Source organism: Typopeltis vanoorti, chromosome 8, assembly GCF_054136105.1.
Source record: "Typopeltis vanoorti isolate ZY-2024b chromosome 8, IOZ_Tvanoo_1.0, whole genome shotgun sequence".
NCBI lineage: Eukaryota > Metazoa > Arthropoda > Arachnida > Uropygi > Thelyphonidae > Typopeltis > Typopeltis vanoorti.
Genome location: NC_143556.1, coordinates 17,599,193 through 17,611,732, shown reverse-complemented (window position 1 = coordinate 17,611,732; position 12,540 = coordinate 17,599,193). Strand labels below are relative to the sequence as shown.

Genomic DNA, 12,540 nt, shown 5'->3' with positions numbered 1-12,540 from the left:
ATATGTGAAGAAAAAATATTTGATACTTAAATCACTTGGCAAGTGACTTAAGGTTGGAGGTACGGATGATATCTCTCCCTTATTAGTAAACAGATGTATACCAGGGTTTATCAATCCACTTTTGATCATCTTTAATGTGCTGCTGAGATTAGGAATAGTTCCTTCTGACTGGAAATTTGAAAGTATTATTTCAATTCATAAGGGTAGGTCATCACATAAAGTGGAGAATTATAGACCAGCAAGTCTTCAGTTGAAGAAACAGTACCAGAAGAAGAGAAGATCAAGAAGTGGATTAGACAAGAAACCCTGAAGTTAGTTCACGAGAAGAGAATGTTGAAGATAAGAAGGAATACATCAGAACAAATAGAGGAGCAGTATAGAAGAAAGTGTAATGAAGTGAAAAAGCAGTCATAATGGATAAGATGAAATGGTTAGAAGCACAATGCAATGATATAGAACAGTACTATGGAGAGCATAAAACTAAGGAGGTGTACAAAATGATTAGAACCATTAATAGCAAGCGGCAACCAAAATAGATCACAATTAAAGATGGAAAAGACAAAGTATTGATTAATAAAGAAAAAACTATATAGTGGCAGACAAGATACTGTAGTGAGTTATACGAAGAAAAACTAAATTTAGATAGCATTGAGAATGATGTAAACATTTTAGGAGGAGAGGTAGAAAAAGCAATAGGACAGCTAAAATACAAAGAGTCCTGAGAAATGATTAAATATGGTGGCGAAAGTATGGCTACAGAAATGCATCAACTATGTAATATGGTATGGAAAGAAGGGAAAATGCCAGAGGAGTGGGTGAAATCGATATTAATGACATTATACAAGAAAGAAAATAAGCTAGAATGTAAAAATTATAGAACAATTGCTTTGACGAGTCAACTTGGTAAAGTGATGATGATGATATTGACAGAAAGATTGAGGACACAATTAGAAGTATACCTTGCAGACAAGCAAGCAGAATTTAGGAAAGATAGAAGCACAATTCAACAGATTTTGACAATGTGGTTAATAGCAGAGAAAGCTAGGAGAAAAAACAAAAACATATATACCTTCTTTGTTGATTTTCAGAAAGCATTTGACAGTATTGACCAGAAAGTGACATTAGCAGTGCTAGAATCCTATGGAATTGATAGAAAACTAATAGATATATTAAGAGATGTTTACAAGAATGCAGTTGCAGCAGTTAGAATAGGTGATGATTTGGGGAAATGGTTTAGAACAAGCAGAGGTACCAGACAGGGGACCCCAATATCACCAAGCATTTTCATCGCACATTTAGAAAGAGCAATGGATAAAATGAAGGAGGGTGCAAAAGGAATATCGATAAATGGGATGAGAATTGCAATCTGAGATTTGCAGATGACATTGTTATTATGGAAGAAGAAGAAAGAGGACTACAATAAACACTGAAACTGTTAAATGAGGAAGGAAAGAGATTTGGACTTGTTATGAACTTGGAAAAAAAAAAAGGCAATGGTATTTGGTGAGAAGAACATGAAACAAAAGATACAAGTGGATGGAATTGATACAGAAAATGTAGAACAGTTCACATATTTGGGAAGTAATGACATATGATTTGGACTGCAAAAAAAGAAATAAAGATTAGGATTGCAAAGGGAAGAACAAATCTGAAGGCCATGGATAACATCTGGAAATCCATGGCCTTCATATAATGACTTCAGGGGGACCCAATATCACCAAGCATTTTCATCGCACATTTAGAAAGAGCAATGGCTAAAATGAAGGAAGGTGCAAAAGGAATATCGGTAAATGGGATGAGAATTAGCAATCTGAGATTTGCAGATGACATTGTTATTATGGAAGAAGAAGAAGAAGAAAGAGAACTACAAAAAACATTGAAACTGTTAAATGAGGAAGGAAAGAGATTTGGACTTGTTATGAACTTGGAAAAAAAAAAGACAATGGTATTTGGTGAGAAGAACATGAAACAAAAGATACAAGTGAATGGAACTGATACAGAAAATGTAGAACAGTTCAAATATTTGGGAAGTAAAATGACGTATGATTTGGACTGCAAAAAAGAAATAAAGATCAGGATTGTAAAGGGAAGAACAAATCTGAAGGCCATGGATAACATCTGGGAAAATAAAGTGATCAGCCTGCAAACAAAACTAAGAGTGCTGAAAACATGCATCTTTAGTGGTGTACTGTATGGATCTGAAATGTGTGCAATAAATAAGGAATCAAGAAAAAGAATTTTGGCATTTGAAAGAACTTGTTACAGGAAGATTGTAAAAATAGGATGGGTACAGAAAATCATGAATGATGAGCTCTATCGGAAGATACAACCAAAGGAAAATCTAATGCAGAAGATTATAAAACAGAAGCTGCAATTATTTTGACACATCTGCAGAATGAGTGAGGACCAGAAGATAAAGACATTCATATTTGGTATTATGGATGGTGTAAACAGAAGAGGTAGACCATACAGAGAATGGATAGATGACATAAAAGACTGGTGTGGAATGAATGTACAAAAACTGCGACACTGGACAAAGAAAGGTGGAAGTAGTTAGTGAAGGAGGCATCGGACACCAATGGGCAGTGAGCCCATAGTTCGTGACGATGGTCTTGAGCATTGCTGACAAAGTAATGGAAAAATTATTTAGGAATCAAATTCAGGATATTCTTGAAAGGAATCACTTGCTGGGCACAGCACATCATGATATTATTATTATTATTATTTTATGGCATCTCTCCATGGAGTCGGGAGATTCATTGCAGGAGACCCAAATCAACCATCATATACACAAATCCTATCATACCTCTCCTTGAATAAATTCCACTCACTCACCACTATGGTTTTAGGATATGGTTTTGTTAAAGATCCGTTATGACAAATCTGCTTACTTTTTATGAGATCATAAGAGAAATAGACTAAGGTAATGGCTATGAAGTATTTTTATTTAATAAACATTTTTTTTTTTTTTGATTTTAGTAAAGCTTTTGATAGCATTTCATATAACCAACTTCTGATTGAAATGTACTATATAGATATTGATGAATGTTCAGTGAGAGGGGGTAAGAAGCTGATTGACTGATAGATAACATTAAGTGGTGTTTAGAGGATAGTCTTTAAAAAGCTAAGGAGTAGGAGCTGCACCTAACAGCTAAGGAGCTGTTAGAAGCAGGGTAAAACATTCATTCAATGTTAGGACATTATTTAACATATTCATAATTTATTCAGGTTCAAATATTAAGAATAAAATTTTTCTCTTCACTTACAATAAAGTGGGAAAAGTAGTCAGCTGTTTGGATGACTAAGTTCTTTATAGAATGATCTTATGACATTCAAAGAGTGGACAGAGAAGTTCAAAGAGGGTTTAAAATTTAAATTAACAAAATAAATAACTTACTGAGTTACTGATATTTCACTGGATTTCAAACCAGCATCTTGAGGACACAAATTGCAACCATAGTGACATACGAGGTGTGGCTATTAAATAATGAGACAAGGCGCACTGTGAATTGTGTACTTGTAGCAGTGGGATGCACTTGTGCTATGAATGACCTTGAAGGTTCTAGAAGAAGTTGAGATAAGCAGTGTTCCCTGTCGCTCATAGTTAGTCTGTAGGCAGTTATAAAAGAAACACATGTGAAGTCACTTTGCAGGAATAATGTCTAACATTAAACTTGAGCAGTACATTAATCTCAAATTGAGAAGACATCACATGTGATGAGACGTGGATTTTCCAGTATGATCCAGAAACAAAGAGACAATCAATGCACTGGAAAACTCCCAAGTGACCAAGAATGAGCAAGTTAAAATTGAAAGCAATGCTGATTTTTTTTTTTTTTTTTTTTTTTTAAATATCAATGGCATGGTAATGGTTGAATGGGCATCAGAGGGTCAGACAGTTAACCAACGTTATTAAGATGAAGCACACTCCGGACGTCCGATTGAGGTCACTATGAAGGAAATGATTGACAAAATCTATGGTATCGCTGTGGAAGACCACCGAGTGAAAGTGTGCAAGATTGCTGAGATTGTAGGCATCTCAACTGAATAGGTGTATAATATCCTGCACAAAAAATTATACATGAAAAAGCTGTGTGCACGACAGGTGCTGCAATTGTTGACTGTCGATCAAAAATGCATGTGAAAAGACATTTCAATGCAGTGTTTGGTGATGTTTAATTACAGGATTTTTTGCGTCAATTCGTGACTGTAAACAAAACTTGGATCCACCACTACACACCTGAGTCCAAGCAGTGGATGAAATGCAAACTGTGTCTGCTCACACTTCGATAAAGGATTAAACCAAGAATATAATTTCTTGGCATCTTTAAATTATAACAGATGATGTTAACATGAATGCAATGCTGTTCAGCACATATCAGCTGTTAGATGATAGATTTTGTAGACAACTGTTGGAGAAATTGAAATTTATGCCAAAAGATCTAATAAGAGATTTCCAGATGCCATTTAAAATAAGTCCTTGGTTTCTATAAGAAAACCATGTGAATGAATAACTGTGGTAGATTCCCTAATTTGTCTGGAAAAGAAGTTTTCTTCTAAGTAGGGCAGGGTGGAAGCATCCCACTCAATGGTATAGTTAGTAGCTGAAGCATTGAACCAGTCCAGATTCCTATAGACCCCCCATCCCTCCAGATGCTTGTACAAAAAGAGGATACTGTCTTTTGGAGATCTAAGGAAGACTTTCTAACCAAGTCATTAATCTAAGGAATTAATGACTTGGTTAGAAAGTCCCTCTAATGCTATGATCCTGAGGAGAGCAGATCTTAAAAGACAGATAACCAATGTATGGAGGTAGAATTTATGCACTAGATGTTCTGGTTTCATCCCACACACTAATTATCTATCTATTAAAACTGCTGCTCTCCTTAAAGATCACATCATTACAATAGCTTTTAAGCCAATTCGAACCGTTGGCAGCATTCTCAGATCTCCAAAAGTCTAGCCAAAAGATGGTTCAAGTAAGGATGAAGGACCTGAAATTCTAAGATAAGAGTCTGATAATGTACTCTGCCAGCTAAGCAATGGAAAAGCACCAGATTAAGATGGTTATAATAGAAGGAATGATAAAGGAAGCAAGTGATATGATAAAATCAAAGTTGTTTGAACTTATTAAACAAAGTTACAGAAAAGGAGAAACAGTGAGAGATTTCAAACAAAAGGTAATAATCCCAATACCAAAGAAACACATGAAATCCGTATTGATATGTTCATAAATACTTGTTAAAATAATACAAAACAGAATAAAAAATAAAATAGCACAGAACCAAAGCGAAGAGCAGTCTGGATTCAGAGTTTTCTTACTATAAAGAATGCTTCCTTTGTCCCAGATTTTTGTTCTGAATCAAATAATTTCTCTCAACCTACTAAGTTAAATAATCTCTCCAAATCCACTAGAGAATTTGACTGTGTGAATTGGGAAAAATTATCCATAAGTAGGGAAAGAGCTAACATGGACTGGAGGCAAATTATATATGACTTAGATTAAACATCTAGATTTGGAAGAGATGAGAATTCTGAGACTGCTAAAATAAAGCAAGCAGTCAAGCAAGGATGCTTCCTATCCTTACTTCTTTTTAGTATATACACTAAAAAAAGCTATAAATGAGATAAAAATAGAAAGAGTATCTAATACACTCCAAAAGGATGCCACAATGTACTCAGATTAGGGTTGCAAATAACATTACAGTAACTACTGATTTCAGAAATAGAACTGCAAAATGTTTTGAAGGTTATGAAGAGAATTGTTGAAAAATATTACTGTAAATACTGATGAAACCAAGGACCGAATATGAGTAGAAACTCACCAGTTACTGCTATGATCTCACTCAACAGTAATTAATATATCAAATTTCAAGTTTTAAATATTTAAAGAGAGAGAGAGTGTACACATAGGATGATAGAAATGAAAAAAGACATATGATGCAGATTCATATTGGCAAAGGAAGCTTTAACAAAGATTTATTCTCCTCCAACATAAATTTCACACTATAAAAAATTTTTATAAAAGTAAGTGTGTTTGGAGCATACCTTTTTATGCAAGCGAAATATGAACTTTATCAAAATAAGATATTAGAAGAATGGAAGTATCTGAGTTATTGTATTGGCAAAGAGCAGTGAAAATTAAATGAGCAGGAAAAAGTGACCAACAAGGAAGTACCTTGATGAATAAGAGAGGTAAATATCATCAGGATAGTGGAAAATTGATGGAACTTCTCCTGAGGTGCAGCAATTTCTTGAAAATGATTTCTGAAGGAAAGGTGATAGCGTAAGAGACAGCATGGAAGGTCAATGCATAAATTTTTAGAACAAGTGATTAGGAATCAGAATGTCACAGTATGTCCAAATGAAAAGGAGAGCAATGAACAGAGATGAATAGCAGCAAAAGAATTCTTTTTCATGAGTTCAGAGAGAAGGAAGAGTCTGTAAAATCTCGCATGATAAGTTAATTTAGTTAACTTATCAAGCTCGGTTTTAAAAGGGTGTCAAATCAAAATGTAAAGAAAATATGATGTATTGTGTTTTTTTAAAAATATAAATTAACTACTTTGTAGAATGTATTTGATATTACCTGTGTAAAACCAGAGGAAAGGGATTATGCCTTATTAGTATAGTTAGTCAGCAAAAAAAAAAGGTTTCGCAACAACTTGCAAACATTTAGGCACCAAAAACAAAGACTTTCGGCAAAGGAGAACACAAGTAACGTCATTGTGCCGGAGGGTGATCGTGGACACTTCGGAGTCGAAACAAAGAATGAGGACTTTTAAGGGGCAGAGAGAAAAGGGGGAAGAGATGATTGGGAGTTATTGGCTGGAAGTTTTGTAGCTCATACTCCTTGACCCTGAGGGGACACTCATGGTTTATTGTTGGAGTTTCGTCAACGGGCCTTCTCCCTGAAATTCTCCAGGCAGTTCCCAAGGACATCCGCCGATGTATCCCGCAGTATAGCAGGCCACACTCCCCGTGATCTCAAGCACAACTAACTGGGATCTGGTGGATAAACATCGAAGGCAAAATCATTATCTTTCCAGTTACCTACTAGTGTAAAACAGGCAGTCACCAGCCAAGGAAAAAAAAAGGAAGGATAGATAACACATATTACTCAGGACAGGACAACTGCGAGAGTGCAAGAGATTGAATAAATCACAATCATACAGCCAGCGATAAACTATACATAGTCTGCTACACGTGCGACAGGATAGATAAAAAGGAAGGAGAGATAACGCGTATTACTTGGGACAGGACAACTGCGATGCCATGTATAGTATTGAAGCATCTAAGTTAAAGAAAGAAGTGTCCGGATCAAGGCAAAGATACAAGATATTCTGATGGAAACTTTGTTCATAGTAAAGGACTGTTCATAAGGGAAAGACTGTGAGTAACCACATCATATCGATGTCCTTGGATTGTAGATATGAGTAACCGTATGTGTTTGTTAAGCAAGAGTAGCGTGTTAGAATTGCATGAAGGCAGAAATGTATATGTTTTAATTGTGTGATATATTCTCTGGAGTTGGCTATGCTGGGAGAAACAGTTATTCCCCATTAATTATCTAGTATGCAATTATAATTTTTCTAGTTAGAATAAATGCTTTGTTGAACAACATTCTGATTCTGATCATTGCCAATGCACTGTCTCGTAAAAATTACAAACCTGTGTGTTAATTTGATATTGCCATGACTTGCTATATGGATAAGAGAAATGTGATCCAATTTTCGATTCCTCACACTCATTTAATTCAGTCTGACTGGCACAGTCGTAAATCAAATAAATTTGTCAGACTGGAGAGTGCAAGAGATTGAATAAATCGCAATCATATAGCCAGCGATAAACTATACATAGTCTGCTACACGCGCGACAGGAACAAAGGGCGAGAGCAGGAAGATAAGGGGGGACGAAAATTAAGGTGGGGAAATAACATCGTAGTGTAGAAAGTTTTTTAACTTGGGTATATTATGTATTCAAGATACCAAGTAATTTTATATAAACTTGGTTTTTAATCCTATTTCCCAAGTAAGCAAACAGACAAGTAAGTCAAGTTTGCGCCTGCACGTAGTGCAAGTCTGAGGCAACTCGTGGTAAAGGTGGATTGCCTAGAGTGGCACTACCACGAGTTGCCTCAGACTTGCACTATGTGCAAGTGCAAACTTGACTTACTTGTCTGTTTGTTTACTTGGGAAATAGGATTAAAAACCAAGTTTATATAAAATTACTTGGTATCTTGAAAACATCGTAGTATAGATAAGCTTTGTGAGACAGCACAATCGATTCAGTATAGAGGACTAAATATAAGGTAACCAAGATTTCTACTAGTGCAGTCTGAGAAATAATAACAATATAAAAACCTAACCTTTACAATATATATATTTTTACAAGTCATTTAGTTACATTTAAATACATATAAAAATGTTAATTATATTCTTTCTTAATACCAGATAGTAAGAAAAATAAAGTTTTTATTATTTCCTGTTAAGTAGAAGTGAAATTACCGCTGATCAGGATTGAAGAGTGCAAAAGTATGACGCCGAGACATGAAGCCAGCTTCAACATCTCTGATTTTTAGGCCATCTAATGGAAGCATATATTTCTTATCTTTTTCCTATATGGAAAAGGGAGCGGGGAGGAAATCAAAAATAAATTATATTTTTTCACTTAAATAAAAAATTACTGGTCAATAATTAAGACACTGAAATATTCATGCTGGATTACAATGATGAAATTTTTAATTAGGAAACTAAGTTCTTTAAGAAACACCTGAAACACCATTTTCTCAGAAGAATTTCTACTGAAAAAAAGTAATATGTATACGTGATGCAAATTATTAAACAGCCAATCAATTTGTACCCCATAATAAGATATTCTTCACGAGATTATATGATTGCAGTGTCTAGTGCTAAACTTCAGTAGTCTAAGATGCTAACAGAACTGATGTTCTGACCACAATGTGAAGTACACTAGACTTTGATGAAGTTCATTCAGATGGATACAACCAAATCCTCTAAATTTTACACTTTCACATTGGTGGGTCCGTTAGAAGCCCATGATATATTCTCCAGGCATTATGGATTTAATCATCATATTGGAGGAAACTGTAAAAATAATCATAATTTAAAATTATGAATATATTTTACAAATTGTTTATGTTAGTACATTATTAGTTTTGGTTTCATAACACGTATTGGGAGCACTTGTGATGTACCTGGTATTGATGTTATTTTGTCAAAATGAAATGTAAAGCATTTAAAAAATTTATGTACTTAGTGAATTTGGATAGTTGTATTACTTTCAGAAATTTTATTGTAGTTTAAAATTGTAAAGTGTTGTGTTTTATTTATAAAGACATTCTCGTTACGTTAACAGAGTCAACGTGTCAGCCATTATATGTAACTTCTTTGCTTGCCACTCACATATTGTGCGCATGCTCGCCGAGGAGTCTGATGAGTGATGGACAGCTGACAGACCGAGCGTTTGGTATCGAGGTAACAGAGAAAACAAGAGAGAGCTAATGGAAGTTTAAGAACACAGACCAGAAGAATTTTGTTCTTATGAAGTTAATTTGGTTTTATGTGACAGTCGGAAGAATATTAATAGTAGATTCCGAAAACGAATAGTAAAACTGAGTCTTTAAACTGAAGGAGTTGAGACTGTCAACAAGTAATTAGTAAATAAAATAAGATATTGCAGTCGATGTTCTAAAGGAATGTTTGAGGAAACACTGATTGGAAAGTTTCATCTGTCTTAAGGATGCTGGATATACTTGTTATTTCTACTGGAAAGGGCAACAAAACTAGCTCAACTTAGATATGCTGTGTTTGAAGTAATAGAAGAAATTTTTTTTTTCTCCGGTACAAAAATTGGTAAGAGTATTTATACTTCAGTGAGGAATAATATTGCATACAACAAAAGGGTGATAAGAAGGGATCCTATGGAAAAGAAGAAGAAAATGTTTATATTTTCGGAAAAGGCCCAAACAAAGAAAATGACTATGAACATTATGTTATTGTGAAACAAGGTGTTTAGTCTGGTAGATGTGATTAAGTATATGTTACACAATCCAGTATTAGAATGAGTGATTTTAATATTTTTGGATAAGAAAATCTCTAAAGTGTAGATTTATGTTAGAAGGCCTTGGATCAGTATTTTGTATTTATGTAATTTTATTTTAATGTATATATTGTTTTAGTTTTATTAAATGTGAATATTTTTTGTATTTGGTCTTGAGTCAGTGATTTTTTGGATTCTAAAAGAAATAGTTAAAAGTCATTGCACCAATTGGAATTGCACCCTTGTGTAAATAATAATAAACATTCAGAATAAAAAAATATCTTAATAGAGATAATCTAATAACAAATGGTGATTAATAATCTCTTCTCTAAACAAAACTATCTAGAAGAAGAGCAAGTAGGCATACCTCTACATCTAATAGTAGAAGGGATAGATTCTATGATATACTTTCTCACCCAACATTTAGCTAAACTACTAAAGGACCTGACAGGAAAATCACCATCTACTTTGTTAAAAACTATGAGCATTTTGTTTCCAGTATCAGTAACATTATTTTATATTTTAGCAATCTTTGATATAGTAAATCTGTTTACCAACATTCCTACCAAGGATCTCCTTGAAGTGCTACAAGATAAATTCTCAAAGAAGGCTATGGCACTCCTTAAACATTGTATCTCATCTGGATATTTCAAATAAGAAAAACACAATATACAAACAGAACTCTGGTCTAGCCGTGGGCAGTACTCTTTCGTGGCTTTTAGCAAATCATTATATGGAAGCATTTGAAAAAAGGTCTCAGAAGAATACCAACATAAACTAAAATTATGGAAATAGTATATGAATGATGGGTAAATTAAGTCTCTATATTTCGTGGGAGAATTAATTTGAAAAAGAAAAACAGTTTTTTTTATATAATATATATATATACATATAATATTATTATTATTAAGGGTGGGAGGAGTGCTTTTTTGGAGGGGGAAGAGATGGAAAAAGGAGGCTGTAAATAGACATTTTTTTTGAGGAAGGGAAGGGCATCAGGGGAGGAGGTTAATGGAGTGCAAGCTGTTTTGACCGTTCGTCATCTTCGGAACACATGGGGGAAGTGGATGCTGTGTCATGTCAGTTTGGTGTTTCTGCCTTTGGAGTGCTTGTGTTATTGCCTATTGGTCATGGTCGTGATCTAATTTTTATGTTATGGAGCTTCCAACACACGGAGATTATGTAAGGTCGGCGGATGTTGATTGAGTTTTCGTCGCATGTTATGGCTATTGTTTCCAATGTTCTAAGAATTGTTTCATTGCCTTGTCTGTCTATTATTATGGCCTTGTTGATTTGCAGGGTATGTTTCTGTTCAAGGGCATGAGCTGCTATTTCTGTTTTCCCTGCACCTTGTATTCTATTTTTGGAAGTTTATTTTGCACTTGGTTAGACTATAATAAATTTAGTTTAATCCTTTATCCAACAAGTGTAAGCAAACAAAGTTTTGCGCCTGAAAATATCTTCAGGACTGAGGTAAGGTGGCACATCCCTTGGCAACTCGTAGCAACGGTGGATCAAGCTCTCATCACTCCTTGTCTCAGTATCTCCCATAATGCAAAGCATTTCTCCTTGCAGACATGTATATTGTTATGCATTAAGGGAAGGGCCACAACCCAGACTGGTTTCAACCTTTATTGAGGTCTCATCAGGGGGAGGCATACCCAGAGTGGTGATACTAAGGCAGAAGCAATGGAGAGGTCATATTTACCTATACGAGTTGCCAACTGGTGTACCACCTTATTATTAAATTACTCTGGATTTAGAGAAAGATGTTGGAAGTTTATTTTGCACTTGGTTAGACTATAATAAATTTAGTTTAATCCTTTATCCAAGTGTAAGCAAACAAACTTTGTTTGCTTACACTTGGATAAAGGATTAAACTAAATTTGCGCCTGAAAATAAGGTGGTACACCGGTTGGCAACTCGTATAGGTAAATATGACCTCTCCATTGCTTCTGCCTTAGTATCACCACTCTGGGTCTGCCTCCCACTGACAAGACCTCAATAAAGGTCAAAACCGGTCTGGGTAGTGGCCCTTCCCTTAATGCATAGTAGTATACATGTCCGCAAGGAGATGTGCTTTGAATTATGCGAGATACTGAGACAAGGAGTGATGAGAGAGCTTGATCCACCTTTGCTACGAGTTGCCAAGGGATGCACTACCTTACCTCAGTCCTGAAGATATTTTCAGGTGCAAACTTTGTTTGCTTACACTTGGATAAAGGATTAAACTAAATTTATTATTGTATTCTATTTTTCTTTTTGTTGCGTTTTTTAGTGTTTAAATGTAATAGGGATGTTACAGTCATGGAAGTGTTCTTGTATCTTGCCCATAAAGACTCGATGGTAGAACCTGTGTAGGTAACATCACAGTCTTTTTGGCAAGGAAATTTGTAGACTACATTGTGGTGTTCTAATATTTCTTTGTATGTGTGAGATTTAGTGGTTTTAGAAGTGTTGGCAATTTTTTGTTTGTGG

At 34.8% G+C, this 12,540-nt stretch overlaps 1 protein-coding gene across 6 annotated transcripts in view; it reads right to left on the bottom strand.

The window, feature by feature from the left end:
* Positions 1-12,540, bottom strand: part of LOC150103765 (dynamin-like) — a 519,391-nt gene that overhangs the window by 116,642 nt on the left and 390,209 nt on the right. For all 6 annotated transcript variants that reach the window (XM_090397139.1, XM_090397140.1, XM_090397145.1 and 3 more), the window contains one exon: positions 8,508-8,617. In XM_090397139.1, coding sequence (XP_090253265.1) covers positions 8,508-8,617 — 110 coding nt within the window. The remainder of the gene's footprint in view (positions 1-8,507; positions 8,618-12,540) is intronic.